The following is a 21334-nucleotide window of genomic DNA, read 5'->3' on the forward strand; positions in this document are numbered from 1 at the left end:
ACCTATGAACCCCTAAAAGGCTAAGGGCGTGGCTAGCGCTTGAACATCCGGACGTTAGCCCCTATCTGGACGCCCGCGCCGCTACCCCTTGTCCCGAGTCTCACGCCTGCCCACCCACGTCTCACCTGCTGCGCCCGCCTGCAAGCATGTGGGGCCCACCCATGCCACGCCTCCGCCTTCCCACGCCTGACACCGAGACGAGACAACAGAAGGACGAGGAGGGAGATGCAACACTCGATCTAGTTTTAAAACATCCAGATACAACAATTGCAACATACGTCTGAAAACAAATGAAACATGCGTCTAAAACACTTGCAAAAACACCTAAAAACACTTGAAACCATTATAAACATACGCAACATTCAGATAAAACACTTGCATCATATGTGTGAATACATAAGCAACATCCAGATAAACACACTTGCAATATAGTTGAAAAAAATATGAAACATTGAGAATAGGAGCTTGCAACATACGTGTACAACCATTGCAACATGTGCAACATCCGTATGAAATACTTGCAACATACCTCTGAAACATTAGAGACTTGAAACAGACGCTTGCAACATGCAGATTCAGCGTAAATATCTCCTTGCTGCTTGGGAGAATGGAGGCTCGTTGGTATGTGGAGTTCGCCGGAGGCAGCGGTCCGGCGGTGCTCGGAGGCAGTCGCTCGGCGGTGGCTGCACGACGGGGCAGGGAGGTAGTGGCCGTGCGCCGAGGTAGGGAGGCAGCGGTCTCGTGCCGCTCCTGGCAGGGCCGGTAGCCGAGCGTTGCGACTCGTAGGCGGCTGTGTGCCTGGCAGGGCAGGCACCGTGCCACCGCGACTCGCCGGCAGCCGCACGTCGAAACTAGGAAAGGGCAGCTGTGCGCCACATCTGGTAGGGCTGGAAGTCGAACGCCATAGGCGGGAGCAGAGCCGAGCGCCGCGTGTGGGAGCGAAGCAGAGCAAGGCGTGCAGGAGTTGATTTTTTGTATTTTTAAGCGAGCAGCGCATGCGACAGTGAGTGAAGCGAGGCATCCAAGCTTCTAGATGTCTTAATGGTAGCATTGGCGAACGGCTAAACCCCAAGGCACCACCCACGTCAAAACCTTGCTAATGCTACCCATGAAAAATAAATCTCCCATAAGCTTGCTTACGTCTAAGTCTCAGATGATGCTTACAAGTTAGGACTGAGGACTAGAGTCAACCAAAATGGGCGTGAGCTGCTATAGTTGAAAGAAATAAAGAGAAGATACAAATCGTGCTACAAGTACAGAATCGTAGAAAGACAACTATCATATCATATACTCATAAAGCAAAACTCCACTGTCTTATTTCTCTAGCATATCCTTAAGCCATGTCATCCACTTCCTTCGAGCCGCGCATGTTCTCCTCCGGTGATCACGCCACTAATTTTTCCATCCACTCAACCCTACATGCGCGATGTCCGATCGTCTCCGGTCCTACCTATTCACGTGCCCAACAAATCAATTGATTGATATCATTAAGGTCTAAGAAACTGTCATCACCTGTCTCTTCCTCTCCCATCCGCAGTGATTGAAATGCTTTAGAACCATTGGAGTGTGTATATTGTTCTAACCAAGAATACAAGAAGTTGCGTCTCTTCATTTTCCACAAGGTTCATATATATACCACTTGCATAGTTGTGTGGCATCTCATCCCCACGCCACTCCTCAACAAAGTACCACTCCCAACTGAGCCCTCCATATGATGCTGCCTCGGCCTGTCAGTGGCAAAGGAAGCATCCATCGATCTCAAGGCCATGGCGCGGTACGCGCATGCTTTGCGGCCATGGTGAGTGGGGCGTCTTCCCCTGCCGGCTGTAGCTGCTCGCCGCTCACCAAATCACCAGTGGCGACGGAGTCCAGAAGGAGCTGCACGAGCAGAAGAAACATGCTCGAAGGTCCAAGAAATGGAGACCAGCAATAGAGAATAGAGAGACAGGCGAGACGGGGGGAGTAGACTGACTCTGACTTGCTTCCCTCTTGATTATCACCGTAGGCTAGCTGGCAGATCGTCAGAATTGGGTGTAGCATGCAGCGAATTGTTCCGTATTATTTATTCTACTAAGCACAAGTTTACTAATATTATGATGTTTGTGGTCCGTGCTGCTTACTTACTTACTCTAATTACCTCAAACTATTCATATAGGTGACAATCTTTTCCTTGCAGATTCTTATCGCGTAACTTTCTGCTTTCTATTGAACTGTGCAATTTATACTATTTCCCTAGAGGCTACCAATCGATCCCCACTAAGTGCAAACTTATTTTAAGTATAATTACAATTTTCAATATATATCAATACATGGCATATGGATATCATAATATTTGTTTGACCGTTACGTTTTCCTATAATTTGATATAATATTCTAATACCTTTTTATTATATTCTTCCATAATGCAACAATTTTATGTCTAAGAAAATAATGTTGCACTGCGCAAGGTGCCACATACAAAATATTTCTAAGAGTATCCCGCAGCAACGCGCAGGGTATACTTCTAGTTTCACGACGTGACAGGCTATTAAATGCATATGAAACTCTCACTGGGACTACCCTTAGCTACTCCCATCGTTCCGTATTCCAGATCACTTCAAATATCATTGACTTTGATTTGACCAAAAAGATGCACTAATATCTATGTCATCAAACTACCTTCGTTAAATCCGCTATAAATTATATTTTGATATTGTATTTAATTGATATCTTTTAGATGGTAATATAGTTTTCTAAAAATTTATCAAAATTGAAGAAGTTTGACTTCAAACAAGGCTAAAATGAACTATACTCTTTCTAGTTTTGCAGATAATTAATAGTGTTTTGGACAAGGTTCGAGTCGTTTTCTTAAAGGCGTTGTTAGCGCCTGGATGTTCGGTCGGACGGACGCCCGTGACCGCCCCGCCTACTACGCACAACCCGTCTGCCCGCACGTTGCTAAGCCTATCGTGCCTTTTTTTTAAAAAAAAAAGCCTGCCCCACATGCAACTCTGCGCCTACATGTCCCGCATGCAACTGCTACGCCTGCACACCCGCTCCCGCATGCTAGTGCGCCTACAAATGTAGTTGTGCGCCTCGTGCCTACTGATGCCCGCCTCGTGCCTGCTGATGCTCATGTAGGTGGGGACCATAGCGCTCGCGGGGACCGCCTTCGCATGCGCCTGCTTCCTGCGTCTGCTAATGTTGCAACATGAAGCACTTCTACAATATACGTCTGAAAAAGGTGAAACATTTGCGACATACGCTTACAACATGTGTATAGCAACTGCAACATATGCAACATCTAGATAAAAGACTTGCAACATACGTCTGAAAGATATGAAACATTTTGAATAGACGCTTGCAACATATGTATATAGCCACTGAAACATATGCAACACCCAAATAAAACACTTAGAACATATGTCTAAAACAGATGAAACATACACTTACCACGTACGTATATAGCCATTGCAACATATGCAACATTCAGATAATCCACTTACAACATACGTTTGAAAACACCTAAAACATACACTTGCAACATATGTGTATAGACATTGCAACATATGCAAACACTAGATCTACTTTTACAACATCCAAATAAAACATATGCAACATACATCTGAAACGCATGAAACATACGGTTGTAACATGTGCCCATCTACTCACCGCCGCCCAATGGAGGCTCGTTGACGCAAAGGTCATCGACGGTCCACGAACCTCGACTGTGCGTAGCGTGAGGTGTGGGAGAGGCGAAGCGTGAGCAGCGCGAGGCACGAGGCACGAGGCACGGGTGGGGCACGTGAGGCGCAAGGCGTGGGTGCTGGCGGTTCTGTCACGTCCGGTCGGATAGACCATCGGTAGAGAGCATTACTGTTTCTTAAAACTGATGTTAAAATAACCTTTTAAGATGCTTTGGTTTGGAAATTTTAAGACCATATGCATAGATAATTTTAGGAAAAATGCTTTCATAAAAGTATAAGTCTTTTAGAATGTTCATTTATATTCCAACAGAAATAATGGTCAAAGCGGCCCTATTCATTTCGCTAAAAAGCTAGCTAAAAAGTATTGTTCGCTCATTTATTGTGAGAGAACAACACTTAGACTGATGAGTTGAAGCGAATAGGGCTGGAGACCATGTCATTGTCTAAAATATCAATTATTTGCAAATTAGAGAGGGGCATTTGCAAGCTAAGTTTTGGAGACCATGTAATTTGTCCCTGTCTTACGCGATCGTGGAGGACAAGTGACAACAACGACAAGAACAACTCTGTCTGGTTACTTAAAAAAAAAACTCTGCCGGGCTTCCACATCACCGTCCACTGATCCTGTCCCGCCCGAACACCGATCCAACGGCCATCCCTCACTAAACCATCTCGGGCCCACCTGTCATCCTCCGAACCCACCACACCAAAAACCCCGCACCCGCCGCGCTAAAACCCTAATAAACCCTGCCTCTAAGTCCCATCCTCTCCTTCCGCCGCCTCCCTCCCTTCCCACGCTGCCAAGGCCCTCCTCCGCATCCCTCTCACCCCAGCTCTCTCCTCGAGCCCAAGAGCACCGCTCGCGCCATGCGGCCACCGAGAGGGCGCGGCGGCGGGGGCCGGTTCGGCGGCGGCGGAGGCCGGGGCTTCGGCGGGGGTCGGTTCGGCGGTAGAGACCGCGGTGGCGGCGGGGGCCGGTTCGGCGGAGGGTTCCGCGACGAGGGCCCACCCGCGGAGGTCGTCGGTCGGTGCCACCTCTACTCCCGTGAGAGTACTCAGTCCTTTGCTGGGGTGATATTTTCTGACCGGATTTCTGTCTTGCGCGCGCAGAGGTGTCGACGTTCCTGCACGCCTGCGAGGGGGAGGCGGTGACGAAGCTCACCAACGAGAAGGTGCCCTACTTCAACGCGCCTATCTATCTGCAGAACAAGACCCAGATCGGCAAGGTCGAGGAGATCTTCGGCCCCATCAACGAATCCGTGAGCATCTATCTTCGCCGCCACCCTGGCCTCCCTAATCTCTCTGAACACCTCAAGGATAAAAACAAAAAAGTACCTTTTTTTATGTTCTCATGGGAACTTGAGTTGAGGTTGTTGCGAATTTCTAGTGTGGCAAGAGCAATAGTGTTGGCATAGCTTGTTGAAGGTGTGTTGCTTAGAGAGCACTGATTATTTAGTTTAGTGAGGATGAGGATTTGATGCGTGATTTTGCAGATTTTAGTCTTGTAGTAGAGGTCTTTTTCGTACTAGCATTGCACCAAGATTTTGGGATATGTTGTCACAATTGAACCTTAAAATGCCACTTTGGAGCATGGTGTTCTTTTTTAAATTAGCGTTGGTCCCTGCTCTCGTTCCTGGGGTACTTGTTCTGACGTGTTATTTAGTAAGGCAACTCTTATTAAGGGTACTTTGAAATTACTCCTTTAGCTATGCAACTACTGTTGTCGTGAATATTATTATTATTTTTTTGGTTTGTGTAGTATTTCTCTGTGAAGATGATGGATGGAATCATTGCAACAGCATACAAGGAAGGCGACAAGTTCTACATCGACCCAATGAAATTGCTGCCTCTCTCGCGCTTCCTGCCGCAACCAAAGTATGAGCCGATCTAGATATCTCTTTTTTCTCCTGCATTGTTTGCTTGCTGTTTTGTGAAAAATGGAACCAAGATGCCTCATTCGTTTGATAACTTTTTTTTATTTTTGTACTTGATAGTTAATTGATAAGCTCACACCTACTACTTCAAACAATTTGTGTTTGAGCTTATTTGAATTGTGTGAAATCGTGAAAAAATGTCCAACCTCTCTGTTAAAATACTAATTGTTACCTTCTTGGTGGGTTTCAACTCTAGCCTACCCCAACTTGCTTGGGACTGACAGGCTTTGTTGTTGTTGTTGTTGTACCTTCTTACCTCGCTGTTAAGAAATCATTCAAATACTAATTGTGCGGCAAGTTCTAATGAACTAGGTAGTGAACCTAGGGGTGTGTTTGGTTGGCGCTGTTAGCCTCACCTTGTTTGTATCTCGTTTCTCTCTTAATGATTAATGAAATGCCGCACAACTCCTGCGTCATTTGAGGAAAAAAATATAGGAACTAAACAAGAGGCTCATAGGTTTCTAACATCTCAGTAGTTATATTATATCAAGCATCATGAGTTATTTAATCCTTTCTCCTTTTTTGCTTGCTTCAAACAGGGGACAATCTCAAGGAGGACCTAGAGGTGGCGGCCGTGGTGGAAGGGGTGGTGGCCGAGGCCGTGGCGGTGGTTCTTTCCGTGGCGGCAGAGGACCACCAAGGGGTGGTGGCAGAGGTCGGGGTGGAGGTCGGGGTGGTTTTAGAGGGCGAGGCAGGTTCTAGGTGTAGTTTGAGTTTGATGTTTTTCTTGAAGCATCATAGCTGCCCAATTGGAAACTTCCATGCTCTTGTAACCTGATATGTTTAAGATAGCAGAGCACTTTATTTGTGGAACTTGGATTCTCAATTGAAACAAAGTATTTGTACCTGTTTCGTTCCTAATATGCTACCTTCTGAATTCAACTTGTGCTGTTCTGAATTCAACTTGCCTATTATTATATGCTTCCTTGGTAATTCAACTTGTGCTGATCATGGGCCCCTTGTTGATTCTTAGGCAGCTGGGCTCCTTGTTGATTCTTAGGCTGCTGGGGAGTACATTTTTCCATGCTTGTGTTGGTTCTGAGTTGGCTGTCTTGGTTTTAAATTCACCATTTGATTGAGAGGAGCCTTGTCGAAATTCCCTAATTGTGCTCCAAACTGGAGGAAAATTGTGGGTTCCCTAATTGTGCTCCAGAGGAAAATAGTGGGTTCCCTAATTGTGCTTCAAACTAGAGGAAAATCGTTATGATAGAATGGTATATAGCTGAATTTTCCTCATGGGAGCCTTATTGGAACACAACATTGTTCTAAGCCAATTGTAAGAACCAACACAGCTATAACTTCAGCAAAGGCAACATTGTTCTCACCACGTTATAATTTTCTTTTTTGTGTATGAAAAGCCCAAATATGTATAAAAAAAGTTATTACAAAACACAGCAGCAGTGCAAACTACTTAAGAGAAACTATCTAAGTGCAAATGACATGCTAAAAAACCTTACACGTTGGTCCAACTTTGGCCGGTGGCCCCAAAGCAGTGTTAAACAACTGTTTCAATTCAATTTCTAGAAGACAAAAGACCAGACTATATTGTGCCACTTCAGGTTTTACCATACAACTAAGAGCGTGTTTGGATCCAGCTACTCAAATTTAGGAGGTGTGTCGGGAGAATGTTACATGGGATGTTCGGATACTAATAAAAAAACAAATTACATAATCCGTCAGTACTCCATGAGACGAAATTTTTAAGACTAATGAATCCGTCATTAACACATGTTTACTGTAGCAAACCATTATCGAATTATGGACTAATTAGGCTTAAAAGATTCGTCTCGCAAATTAGTCGCAAACTATGCAATTAATTTCGTAATTAGTCTATATTTAATACTCCATGCATGTGTCCAAACATCCGATGAGACAGCGACTAAAATTTAGGAGGGGCAACCAAACACCCCCTAACACATTACACGATGTTACTGCTATTACAGTTTGACAGGTACAATAAACTACATGACTGATAACGATGCCGGCAATGTAAATCACCATCATCACACCCAGATGAAACTATACTGATTCTACATACGAAATTACACTAAAGTGGCCAAGACAAATGCTTCCCCTAACCAAAATTTCCCTGGAAAGAAAAGATCCTTTTTCCTTTTGCGAAGATACACCCTATCTGTAAGATCTGCAAGTTATCACAGAATTGTACAATGGTTCTGTCTGCTGTCTCTGGAGACATGTTCGCCAAAAATGTTAGGTTAATAGAAGCCAAATCGGCAGTGCTTGTTCTTCAAGCATGTCCTTGAGAGAACCCTCTTCCCATACATGTTACTTTGCAGTACTGCAGTGTGCGGTCTGATAGTTTCAACAAAAGCAGTATGCTGTTTACCCTGCCAACATTAAAAACCATTAATTGGTTGCACATGGAACTCTTTTGGCCGAGGATTAAGTAGTATCTTTACCTGGCACTGTTTAAGTGCTGTCTGAATCACAAAGTTCCCATACTGATCAAGAATGATATGGAGCAATTTAGGATCTTGCATGAGTTCGTCGATGATTGTATCACAGAGCAGCCGTGGTGCTAGCTTCAGGCAATGCTCCACAACATGGGAACCACACTTCTGCACGGATAGATTTCCAAAGTGACCTGCCAGCTCATTCACTATTCTGGTTGTTGCCCATTCAATATTGAGAGCCAGAATAAACTGAATAACATAGTTCCTGCAAGAGTATTATGCAAAGGCATAATAACAGCAATGTCATTCATATTATATGAGGATCTCTGCTAAGATTGAATAGTGTATTATGCAAAGGCATAACAGTAGTGTCATTCATATTAGATCAGGATATCTGCTAAGATGGATAGAGCAAAAGAGGACGAGCATACCCATACTGGTCTTCTGAAAGTGCCAGGGCACTGGATGTAATCTTGCACAACAAGTTGTTTCTCTGTCCATCACTTGAATGCTCAATACATTTCTGGAGGACACAACAGCCATGACGATCTTTTGCTAGTTGAAGATAGCGTGATGCAGCAGCCTCAAGAAGGAACTGCAACAGTTACACAGTGCGTGTTAAAATGCGGACTGATGAATTGTGACACGCTTCTTTGGGCAGTCATATATACAAAGTGTTCAAGGAAACTAGTATTTTCTCTGCTAGAAATACAGTTGTGGGCTACATATTCTATAGTGTAGCAAACAAATTGAATATAGAGATCGTTTTCTAGTATAAAAAGTAATTTTCTGCACAAAAGTTTAATACAACCAACATGTACATGTACAAGTACTGCTGAAAACACTCTTTCAAAAAAAAAAAGTACTGCTGAAAACACACAAAAACACATGAATATAATAACTTACTGCCTTGTGGTCAGGTAACAATTTCTGCAGGCAATGGAGCGCAACATGACTCCCATAAGAATCCGTCATGAAACGCATTATTCCAGTATTTAAGGTGGACACCACCATTGACACTTGATCAGAGGTATTCATGGTATCTATAACCTTCTGCACTACACGAGTCCTGAAATTTTTCGCTAGAAGATCAGAGACAAAAAGCAACAAATATGGATGATAAAACAGTAAAGATTATTGTGTTCATACCCATGCATATTGCAAGAAGCTTTATGAAGCGTTATTGGTGCTTTAGTGATTTCACGAATCAAGTGTGTCCTTTGGTCATCGGTGCACACTTCAAGAATCTTCTGCACTAAATAGTGAGCAGTTGGATCCACCATAAGATCACCAACATTGTCAATTATTTCAGAAAATATTTTATCAATGTCCTCTTGAGTGCCTTCTGTCAATACTTTTTGCAGAAAGCGACAGGCATCTTGATCCTTTGACAGGATGCATACTCTTCCCATCACTTCGTCAATAGATTTATATGTATCAGATTTTGAGGACAAGAACTTCAGCAAGTGAGCATAAGGAGATAAATCAAAATCTTTTACTGAATTTCCAACGTCAGGCCTCATTAGGATCCTTTCCGGGTAACTTGCTGTGTTGAGTTTATCAGATATTTGATGGTGTGAGAAACCTAAGCCATATGGATGAGCGAGATTATCAGCTTGCTGGTGATGCGGTCCATATGGATTGAAAACCTTTTCAGCCCGTTGAAAATGGCGAAAATCGCCACTGCCACATGAACTGCCAGTGTAAGATGTACTTGGGAAGCTGTCTGCAAATGTATTATTCAGACCTCCGCTATTTCTTCTTTTCTGAAAAGCAGCACCGTTTAGGTAAGAATACCCATTTTCCAGCCAATGAACATTTGGTGTTCCAAGGTATGATGAGGATGGGCCATTTGCAGGGGGGGAAACTGCATACTGCTCATTGCTCCTATGTCGAGAAGCACCAAACCCAGGAACTTGTTGCAATTGTGGACAGACATAATTCGGTTGCATAATAGAGTATGGTTGTACACCCATATTTTGCTGCCACATGAAGTTTGAGCCAACATTCTGATTCTGATCATGGGGTGTGTACATTTGAGATTGCCACATTTGTTGGAAGGGTTCTGATGCAGTTGATGGGTGGCAAGGAACACCCAGATTGCTATCAAAACTGTGCAGCCCAGAGCTTCTTGAAAATTTCCCCAGTTGCGGTGGAAATCTGTGAGATTGTTCTTGGTGTTCAACATCAGTGTGCTGCATGGCATGTTGCACACTGAACTGTAGACGCAGAGAATCATCATCTTGGAGTGTTGCAGGTGCATGCTGCTGGTTCAGAGTACCATCCACACGTCCAGATGGATAGTGTCCATTTGTCAGCGGCACATTGCGATGACTGGTAGGCACATCAGGTGTGCGGGAACTGAAACTCATGCCCTCAAAAGCAAAGGACAAGGACTGCTCATCATACAGATTACCACTGTGAGAGAAACCAAAATGCTGATTGCTTCCAAAGCTCGTGTCATACAACCCAAACTTAGAATCCAATGATCTTCCACCATTCGGATAAGCCCAGGCAGCCTGAGAAGCAATGGTCCCATTGTGAAGCTCCCTGTCACCAGCACTCCCCTGCCCAGCACCGGAGACACCGTTGCCCAAAGCTCTGAACCTGGAAGCATCCTGGCTATTCTGTGATTCCCCCATGATGATCAGCCGAACACTAGGCAGCAGCTGACGCCTGGTGCCGAATCAATCCACACAATGCAGGTTCCTTCACTGTCCCTGCAACACAACCCATCCAATGTTGCAATCCGAGATCACGAAATTCCGATGAATGAAACAGACATAAACAAAAGCACTATCTTTCTGGATACTTGGAACAGACAATGCACCAGCAGAAAAGCGGGGAGGCAAAGGCTCCACACGGGAACAGAACAAATAGCTTTACACAAGACAGCAAGACCTCAACAAACTAAATAGAAGTCGAATCGCTGTGATCCGGGCATGCTCGTGTAAGTTAAATCCAAACTGTCCAATAATCGCGGTATCTAGACTGAATTTTGGCAATCCAGCAAAGGGGGAAAAGAAAACGCCCACAAGTACACTCCAGGCAGTTCATACATACAGATAACCAAAAACTGTAACACTAGCAGAGCAGGGAGGAGGAAATCAAAAGAATCCGCAATTCTAGCACCGGAGTCCACCAAAACGCCGCCGAATGCAGCGGAATCGAGCTCGGGGAACCTACCCGCTGCGGTGTAATCTGACACCACAACGCGGTTCAAGGTTCGCAAAACCCAAGAAAACCCCACCCCCGGCCCCGATCACTCGCAATCCGCTCGTTAGGAAGATGAAACGAGGCACCCCCAGATTGAAAAACCTGACCTTTCGACGAACCAGTCAAAGGATACCGACAGAAGCGACGAACTAACCGATCTAATCCGATCGACGATCCGGCAGTAAATAAAAATGGAACGAAATTACTAGTAGCAGCGCAGAATTTTTACTAGTAGCAGCAGACTAGTACTCTGGTATATACCTTAATAATGCGAGATCGCGACGGCGGGTTCCGGAATCTTGACGGAGCTGGGTGGCGGGGGCCAAGGAAGCGGTCGCGGAGAATCGGATGGGGGTTGGAGAAATCGCGGAGGAGACGGAAATTTTAGGAGGAGGGCAGGAGGCGGCGGCTTGGACGGGAAGGAGATGGAAAGAGAGAGAGAGAGAGGGGCGTGCCTGGTGGTGTTGGACTTTTTTTTCTCTCTCCCTCCTCCCTCCTCTCTCTTCTCTCTCCTTAGAGAGCCTATCGACGTTTCAGTCCCTGTCTCTTTATAAGAGAGATAGGACATGCGTTTCTGAGAAAATAGTAGTACGGTGAATTACATGTCTTGGACTCTTTCCTTTACTCTCTCTCTGTTCCCTTCTCTCTCTCCAGAGAGTCTATGGACGTTTCTGTCCCTGTCTCTTTTTACCTCTGTATGGCCTCACGTCTGGATGAATGACTGATTGAGGTGCAAGTGAGGGACAGTGATTACTGGTGAGGCGATCTAGGTGTTTTCGTCATATTAGTAGTAGCTTTTCGGGATTTCTTAGTAGTTAAGATTTACGAGTTTGGGTTAGAGATTGCCGTGTTTAAATCGGCCGTGAATTGCTAGATTGGATATACCATGCCTCCATAAGTAGAAAGGTGGATTCTTTTCCCAAGTGGAATGATAGAAGTGGAAGTTGGAAACTTTGGAAGACGTGTACGTTGTAGCCTAAAATTAAACTAAGAGACATTATTTGTAACGTGATATTTTTTATTTCTTAGTTCATTTGAAAATGGAATTGTTGTATGAAATATAAAATTAGTGTTTTCAACTTAGTTATCAGAAACTTTACCTCCTATGCAGCAGTGGAGATGTCGCTTAGTATGGGAAATTGATTGGCTTGTTCCTCGTGCATATCCCAAGGTTGGGTATTTGCATGGATATGAACAAAGAGAGTAGCTTGGCATAAACTGTGTAGTATTCGTGTAGAAAGTTTTGAGGAGCGTTCTTGCACTTTAGATTTTTCTTTTTATATATAAATTATTAATTAATGGCTCACCTGCCTAGGTCCGACTCTCTTATATAGAGGAAAAAGGGTAACTTTCTTGTCATTGTATCTCCTCTTCCAATTTTTGTATTTCCTTTCATTGCTTGTGAATTGTACGTGGTCCTTGCAATCTCGTGTATTCTCCATATATACTCTTCTTCTCACTTGTATTGATGTCGAAATCATGTGTTTTCTCATGCTCCTATCTTTCTTATTAGTTTTCAAAAAGGACTAATTATAATGGTTTCTCTTCAATTGTCTCTCCATTAGAAAATACAAGGTAAACCTTTAAGAAATGGTTACACTCTATTAACACATAATTTTGCAACCCAAATTTTAACGGTAATTGGATTTGAAATTCAATGGTACATACTCGTCATTATGATTTTGTAGCAATATGTGTATAATTCCGTTGCTTCTAGAGAGGTATACCTCATTTATTGGATCACTTATTATGTTAGATGTATGTCCTACTTTTGCTCTCGACTCCTTTCTCTCTCTCTCCTTTATACATGGTCACTTCTGTCCCTGCCTCTTTATACACCTTGCCTCGTACTACAATGGAGCAGAGATCTTGAGATGTAAGAAATGACAACCATCGATTAGGGATGATATCGGATTTTTTTTGTCGTGATTTTCAGAATTTCTTGGCAGCTAAGATATGTTCTCTCTTTTTTTTAGTTTTGTTCGAGATTGTGTGTTTAAATCGCACTCGAATTACTAAATTGGAAATACGATGCTTTTGTATGTAGAAAGACGGGTTCTTTTTCCAAAGTGGAGATGGAAGACGGAAACTCTATGTGGCGTGTATGGTGTAGGCTAAAGTTAATTTTAGAGGTCTTAATTGTTGCGTGTAGATTAAACTTACTGTGTTTAAACTTACCAGATGTTTCCTAGGCAGCAATGGAGTTGTATGGAAAATTGATTGGCTAGTTCCTCGGTCGTCCTGTTCGCTTGATCGTTTTTGTGGCTTATAAACTGGCTGATGCTATTTTGTTGTGAGAGAAACACTATATCATGACTGATAAGCATGTCTGATACGATCCAGCGAACATGACGATATTCCAAAATAGACTAGTGTATTTGCATGGATATCATCGAACAGTAGCTTGACATATAGTAGTACAACAACTTTACATGTACTCGTGCAGAAAGTTCGAGGAGCGTTCTTAAGCTTTGGTGTCTTTCCTTTTACTAATACTGTAATTATTAATTAAAATGACGCACCTGCTGCCTAGGTCCATCTCTCTTGGAGAAAAAGGATTCTTTTTGTCATTCACCTTTTCCATTTTTTTTTTGTTTATTTCCTTCATTGCTTGCGAATTGTACTTGCAAACTCATGTACTTGCTCCGTTTCAAATTATTTATTGTCTCTCTAGAAACAACGTTTCTTTATGCATCTTGAAAAACCTAATATCCTGTAATTTAGGACGAAGGGAATATTATTCTCCATCCTCTGCACCTATCTATCACTTGTATTCATTGACACCGGGCCCCATCAATGAACATAAAATAATTAAGGTGGTCGCCATTTGACCCCCTTGACCCATGCATGCACGAGGGATAAAGACTTGTAGGAGTACTCTCCTGGAATCAGTCAGCGCCTCAACGACCGGTGCCGTGTGCCTTTATGTGGCGCCGGCGCCATTGCTGTCAGTAAGCAAAACATAGTACTGGAATTAGGGACTGAAATAAAAAAAAATAACTAATAGTACTGGAGTTAGGGTTTGAAAATAAAAAAATTCCAGGCGCGCGATTGGGAGCGTGGATTGCTGGCTGGCTTCTATTTTTCTTTTCTCAACGTTATTATTACTAGTAACTGAATATTACGCTATGAATAAACTAGTATCCATCGGAGAAAAAAAATTAAAACACACCGGCATTACACACGGATCAAAATAAACTAGTATCATATCTTAATTGTAATCTTTTCGGATCGAAGGCTAACCGAACGAACGAGGCTTCAGTAAAAATATTTTTCATAAGGTAGTTTTACAACCATATATGAACTATACAATTGTAAGGAATTCCTACGTTTCAAACTTGGCGTGGTCGTTGTAGAAATTCCCATGTTACAAACGAACACGCCCACGTCTTCCCAACCGTGGCTTTTAGACTGATGATGAGCAGTGACCCGCGCGCTACGCAGCACTCGTTTTCCGGTTGCCACAACTGACCACAACAGTTTCCGAACGGCTTCTGCACCGTTGCCGTCGCCTCCTCGTTGGCCTGGGTTGCTACTTGCTAGTGCGCTTGATAGGCACGGCCGCACAGTGGCACGCGACACGACAGCCTGCTGACATCTTGCCGATCCTGCGATCCGGTGACTGACTGCATGTAAGCTCGCTTGCGTTGCGTTGCGTGCATTGTCTGCACGGTCGCCACGTCGCAAAAGTGAACTGAAAACTTGATGGACGATGGATGGGCACTTGGGCTTGGGCAGGACGCTGTGCTACTCTGCTTGAATTCTCTGGAAATGATGGCAACATTGGTATATATATTTATCTTTATTATTATTTTTAATTCTGCTTGTAATCCAAAAAGAGGAAAGTGGTGGCATAGAGCATCTCCATCAGTTCTCCAATAATGTTTTCCCAATATACATATATTGTGGTAGCCCAATATTATCTTTGTCAATATTGGAGGAGTTGCTGTAGCAGTACCTCAATAGATCATTCCTTTTTAACGTATTCGGATATCTAATTGCGCTTTACTATTTCCCTCGGATCGAAAACAACAAGACTTACTCAGAAATTCCCATGTTTCAAACAAGCTTCACATGTCTAATTAAAAGGATATACCTCACACCGAACCCGCCAACTCCATGTGAGCCCAAGGCCCCGTTTCGACATGAGGGGGCTAAAGTTTAGCCCCGCCACATCGGATGTTTGGATGTTAATTAGAAGTATTAAATATAGGTTCACTATAAACCTAATTAATAAATGAGGGCTAATTCACGAGACAAATTTATGGTGCTATAACAAACATGTGCTAATGATGGATTAATTATGCTTAATAGATTCGTCTCGCGAATTAGCCACATCTTCTGCAATTAGTTTTATAATTAGTTCATGTTTAGTCATCCTAATTAGCATCCAAACATCCATGGCCCATGTGATTTCTTTGATCTAGATTCTTTTAGAAGCTAGCTGTGGGAGGAAGAAGGTAGCTTTGATTCCAAACTGAGGTGAGAATAAGTCGCCCCAAATAGGGTCAAGTGTGTAGTAGCAATGAATGGTCTTGTTAGAGCATCGTGAAGGTTTAAATTGTTTAGCTGTAGAACTTGGGTACACTTCGACATGGAGTGGGTTTGACCATGTCATGTTAGTGTTGATTCTATGTCGGTCTCGAGCGCGACAATAAAATGACACCATCCCTTTCTCCTCGATCTCTCTGTCTATCCCCCTCACTTTCCACTCCCAAACCATAGTGACGCCATATTCGTGCCACCTCATCTATGTATCTCGATACCATTAGCGTTGTGGGCCCTCACAGATGGCAAGCTTAAGTGCAGCCTAGGGCTAGGAGGAGACAAGTGTCATGAGGTCACCATGGTGGCGGCAGCTACCGAGCCTGCTGCACCCGGCAACGGTGGTGGCGGCGGCCCTGTCCTCGCCTGTGCCTAGCGGCAGCCACCGACGACTGCAACCTTGCTCGCACTTGGCATTTGTGGCAGCACTCCTCCCAGCCCCATCCATGGTAGGGATCCATGCATATCTTGTAATCCGTGAAGCGGCCCTCGCGGCAGGCATAGTGGCAACATGTTCTCTCTCTTTCCGGCTCTCTCTTACGTGGATATGCTTATATAAAGCTCTTAATTAATGACCCATTGTAGGTGCCCTTATAAATGTGCATCGCGTAATAAACACCTTGAAAGCAGATAGGCCGAGAGATGCATCTCATATTTTTGGTAACAATAAGGGCATTTATTAATATAATTTACTGGTAACACATTCTAAACATGTGGACTAGTATATCATTTTTAAGGGTGTGGATAGCGCTCGGACGTCCGGACGCTAGGCCCCGTTCGAACGGCCACGCCTCCCCCGCCGTGCTGTCCACCCTAACTACTATGCCTCCTCCTCCTGCGTGCCCGCTCCAGCATTGAGCACCCACCTGCACGCCCTGCTCCCTCAGTCTCGCATGCGCCAGCAGTGCCCTTTCTCTACTGCATGCTGTTGCAGGAGTGGCAGCAAGTTTTCCTCCCTATGCACAGATCCCGCGCGAATGTGTTGTACTCATGAAGAAATGGAACGGCGCCTGCCCCGCCTGTAACTGTTGCGCCTGCACGCCCGCCCCTCGCATGCCACGTGCAACTGCTGCGCCTACACGCCTCATGCCTGTTCATGCGCATGCAGGTTGTGGGGACCACGCCACATGCCTGTTGATGCGCCACACGCCCTCTTCTTTTGCTGCAGACCGCATATCTGCATGCATCCGCTCCCTACGCCTGCTAATGTTGCAACATGAAAGCACTTCCACAACATACGTCTGAAACAGGCAAAACATTTATAAACATACATTTGCAACGTGTATAGCAACTACAACATCTAGATAAACACACTTGCAATATACGTCTGAAATAGTTGAAACATTTTGAATAGACGCTTGCAACATATGTCTGAAATGTATGCAACATCCAGATGAAACACTTGCAACATAGGTCTAAAACAGGTGAAACATTTGAAACATACACTTGCAACATACATGTATAGCCAATGCAACATATGCAATATCTAGATAAAACACTTGCAACATATATTTGAAACAACTCAAACATTTGAAACATACACTTGCAACATACATGTATAGCCATTGCAATATATGCAATATCCAGATAAAACACTTGCAACGTATATTTGAAACAGTTCAAACATTTGAAACATACACTTACAACATACGTGTATTGACATTGCAATATATGCAACACCAGATCTAATTTTGCAACATCTAGATGAAACTTATGCAACATACATCTAAAACGCATGAAACATACGGTTGCAACATGTGTTCATCTACGTGCTGTCACCCAATGGAGGCTAGTTGACGCGGCGCGGGGGAGTGCGCGCGAGGCGTGAGGCGGGTCCATCCTGTCCGGACGGACAGACGCGCTGATAGGAGCATTACTGTTTTTTAAACTTTGATCGGTAATGCATTTTGAAGAATAAACAGTCAAGGAAAATGCGAATGGGCTTAGATTCTGCCATGAAAAGGGGTCCTCCAACCATCGTATCCTCACTTGTCTATCTATATTATATATATTATATATTAATAATAAAACCATACAGAAATGTAGAAAGCTTAATAACATCCACGTGGCTATTTTAAAACAGAGTTAGCATTGCAAAAGGCTGTACATTAACTTTTAATTTAGAGGGGGATCAACAAAAAAATCTTTCTGGTTGCCCTTGCGCCCCCAGGTGTTCCACCGAAACCTTTATTTCCAATCATGCCATCTGAATTGACTTGTTAAGATAGTTGGAGTATTTTTATTGACTCCTGCTTTGGTCTGGTCAGCCATGCGCTGTTGGACTGCCCCACCCCATGAGCGGAATGTTTGGGAACGACGAAGATGGTATTACGTACGTGCATCATTATCATTATAATAATAAAATAATTGTAATTTCAGGCTTCTTCTGCGTAACTCAAAGCAACCAAAAGTAAAAGGAATGAAGATCATGCAGACGATGATAGCACAGCTTCCATCCATCCCATCATCATCATCAAAGAAAAAGCTAGCAGCACACCACAAATGAATATTACTGACTCTGCGAAGCCAGTGGAGAGCCATGTGTAGTAGATGATGGACGCGTTGGTGCGGGCTCCGTTCACTTCGCTGAAAAAACAAGTCGTAAGACTGATTCGATTGATTTATTGTGAGAGAAAAACACTGTTTCGACTAAAAAACAAGCTGAAAAGTACGTATTATAAGAGAAGCGAACATGACCGTGGTGACCCCGGTGAAAAGAGCGTAGAACGGGTCCACACCATCTGGTAATTAAATGGTTGAACCACATGCAAAGGAAATCCTACTATTGCTCTACACAGTCAACGAGACCTGTTTGGTAGGCACACACGATTTTTCGTCCGCATATATTATAGGGTGTCATTTTTCTACCACCTGATTTTTCTTCCGTCCCAAAATATATTCTTCTTCTAGCATTCAAAATTCCTAAATAAAAATATGTGATCTCGTATTAGCATTAATTGGCCTCTCCAACACTGTCAGTAATACAATAAGAGACTCCTAGCTAGTATACTAGTCCCTCCGTTTTAAATTATAAGTCGTTTTAATTTTTTTATACATCCATTTAACTATATGTCTACGTCTAGATATATATCAGAAAAATTAAAATAACTTATAATTTGGAGCAGAGGGCGAAACCGTGGCCTTTTCCGGTCGCCACAACTGACCACGACACATTGTCCGAACGGATTCTGCACTGTTGCTCTAGTCCACAGTCGTTGCCCCGTTGCCTCGTTGGGTTGCTACAGTACGCACTTGCTAGTCCAGTGGTAGGCACACGCCGACACGGTGGCCGGCTGACATCTTGCGCCGATTCGGTGACTGCATGTTTGCGTTGCGTGCATTGTCTGCTCATCGGTCGTCACGTCGCAAAAGCCAGGTAAAACCTCGATGGGTGGATGGGCAGTTGGGCACAGGACGAATGGACGCTGTACTCTACTCCGTATCTGCTTCACTTCTTTTTATTCACTTATTTTATTCTGCTTGTAATTTACTATTTCAAAAGTAGATAGGACTGGATTTCGAAAGTAGCCATGCATGGATTGTACGACTTCAATTGCCTCTGTCACAAGCTTTTTAGAATTTTCGTTGCACAAATACTGATAGAATAATTTCGTTTTGACATGTTCGAATATCTAATTACACTTTACTATTTGCCATGGAAAAAAAACATGACTTTCTAGAAATTCTCGTGTTTCAAACAAGCTTGATCGACTTGTCTAGTTAAAAAAGATAACTCACAATAAACATACACCACTCCATGTGAGCCTAATTCCCTTGGCCCAAATAGATCAATCATGAGAGAAGTCCCACACACAAAGGGGTCTGTAGGCCTCTTTTCACCACTCCACTCCATACTGGTCTAAAATCTCTACAAGCTTCTTTCGAGGCTAAGTTTAGAGCAAGTTTGGTAATGGTCTTATAGCCAAGCAAATATATGCTGATGTGGAAGATAGAAAAAAGGAGAGAGAGAGAGAGAGAGAATTTGGCTCTATGCAAGCAACATGGGAATTTCCGGGACCGGTAACGCATTTTATAAAGAATTGACGGTCAAGAAAAATGTGGATAGGCTTAGATTCTGTTTGAAATTTAGGCAATTTTAGTAGCAATTTAATCTAGAAAATAGCAATAACCAAGAGGTTTGTGACATCATGTATGTGCTTGTGTGATCTAAGCATGAATACCATGTATATGATACTAACCAACAAGTTTTTGACACAAGACCTTACTGGATAGCGAAGAACAAAAACATACCCAAGCAGCAGAGCCGGATACACTAGTCGACATAGTGCCTGTCGGTGTAGTCGTCCCGCTCATTGTAGTGCAGACGGGAAGCAGTGCCGATCACCGGAGAGCCTTCAACGTGCGCCGGGAAGAAGAGGACGTAGACGTAGCGAGTAGTCGTGCCGCCAGCGACACTCCCCAAAAACGTGATTGCCGCCCTTCACCCGAGCAGGTGAACTCGAAGATAGCAGGCGTTACGGAGGCCCTGCTATCCTAGTTCTAGTGCGCGCAGGAACCGGAGAGAACCAGAGAGCAACTGAATATGTGGTGTCTCGAAAGCGAATAAGAATGACTGATGGAGGGATTGAGATTATACGCTCGCAGCCAAGGAAATGAATGGGGTCAGGAGGAGACCACCACCAACATAAAAGAGAGAGTAACTCCCGTAATTATGTAGATTGAGTGGCAAAACAACTCCCATACTGTCCGTCTGCTCATCGCCTGCCTGCCTGCCTCGTCATACACACAGCCCGGCCGTCGGCGGCGACGGCGCGCGCGTGTGGCACACCTACGTCATTTTCTCAACTTCTCAATATAGATAAACAATATCCAACCATATAAGCCGAATCAATGTCTAGTCAAAATCTCATATGGTATTAAACCATATATCACGCATTATTATGGGTCATTTAGTTTATTTGATTTATTAAATATTATATGGGCCAAGCCCATAATATATCCAACAATCCCCACCAAACTCTAGGGTTCGTAGTAAAATAGTATCAAAACCACATTTCTTTTATATACCAGAGTTTCGATGGAGACTGTTAAGTTGAACATCCATCTAGAGCAGTAGTTACACTTAGTCACAACTGAACAATGGACTATGTCTTGAATTGATAGTTTTGTGTGAGGTGAGTTTCACTAAAGTTCTTATATGGTACTAGGCTGCAACAAGCATCCCCTCTATTTAAAGCATATAAGTCACACTTCAAGGCCTTTCATGAGTGTCTAGAGATTACACACATCTCATAGATTATGACTAGCAATCAAACTCACATAGGTGTGTTCCTTCTAGGATGTCCTATAGGACAACATCCCTGCTTAAATAAGCCACTCGGATCACATTAATGAATTAACCATCCCGCCTTACAACATTGGAGAAACAGTGCATCTCAAACGATTCGGACCTTAACATAAGGGGGTCTCTCCCTTAGTCAACCACTAGCTTGTTTCACCATCCTACTTCATGGGATCTCCGATCACATAGGACAGGTTACCACTATAGAATGACTTCAAGTGGGTCTCAAGCCTAACT

General features: G+C 43.6%; 2 protein-coding genes across 2 annotated transcripts; one reads left to right on the forward strand and one right to left on the reverse strand.

Annotated features, from left to right (window-relative positions):
* The first annotated feature begins 4442 nt into the window (after positions 1-4442).
* Positions 4443-6513, forward strand: LOC136486941 (putative H/ACA ribonucleoprotein complex subunit 1-like protein 1). Its single transcript, XM_066484031.1, has 4 exons — positions 4443-4710; positions 4797-4945; positions 5446-5561; positions 6160-6513. The coding sequence occupies exons 1-4, from the start codon at positions 4554-4556 to the stop codon at positions 6320-6322; spliced, it is 585 nt and encodes a 194-aa protein (XP_066340128.1). The 5' UTR covers positions 4443-4553; the 3' UTR covers positions 6323-6513.
* Positions 6514-7536: 1023 nt separating this feature from the next.
* Positions 7537-11721, reverse strand: LOC136486934 (putative pumilio homolog 8, chloroplastic). The gene is made up of 6 exons (XM_066484021.1): positions 11512-11721; positions 9184-10754; positions 8941-9103; positions 8466-8629; positions 8041-8299; positions 7537-7968 (listed from the first exon to the last, which is right to left on the reverse strand). The coding sequence occupies exons 2-6, from the start codon at positions 10674-10676 to the stop codon at positions 7837-7839; spliced, it is 2211 nt and encodes a 736-aa protein (XP_066340118.1). The 5' UTR covers positions 10677-10754; positions 11512-11721; the 3' UTR covers positions 7537-7836.
* Positions 11722-21334: the final 9613 nt, after the last annotated feature.

The sequence above is a fragment of the Miscanthus floridulus genome, chromosome 10 (genome assembly GCF_019320115.1).
Source record: "Miscanthus floridulus cultivar M001 chromosome 10, ASM1932011v1, whole genome shotgun sequence".
In the NCBI taxonomy this organism is placed as follows: Eukaryota; Viridiplantae; Streptophyta; class Magnoliopsida; order Poales; family Poaceae; genus Miscanthus; species Miscanthus floridulus.

Excerpts from the sequence above, each read along its gene's own strand:
- LOC136486941 (XM_066484031.1), top strand. The coding sequence starts at position 4,554 with ATGCGGCCACCGAGAGGGCGCGGCGGCGGGGGCCGGTTCGGCGGCGGC. Across the intron at positions 4,711-4,796 it reads CCCACCCGCGGAGGTCGTCG|AGGTGTCGACGTTCCTGCAC; the intron begins GTCGGTGCCACC and ends TTGCGCGCGCAG. Across the intron at positions 5,562-6,159 it reads CGCTTCCTGCCGCAACCAAA|GGGACAATCTCAAGGAGGAC; the intron begins GTATGAGCCGAT and ends TGCTTCAAACAG.
- LOC136486934 (XM_066484021.1), bottom strand. The coding sequence starts at position 10,676 with ATGGGGGAATCACAGAATAGCCAGGATGCTTCCAGGTTCAGAGCTTTG. Across the intron at positions 8,630-8,940 it reads TGTTACCTGACCACAAGGCA|TTCCTTCTTGAGGCTGCTGC; the intron begins GTAAGTTATTAT and ends TAACTGTTGCAG. Across the intron at positions 7,969-8,040 it reads CAGCACTTAAACAGTGCCAG|GGTAAACAGCATACTGCTTT; the intron begins GTAAAGATACTA and ends TAATGTTGGCAG.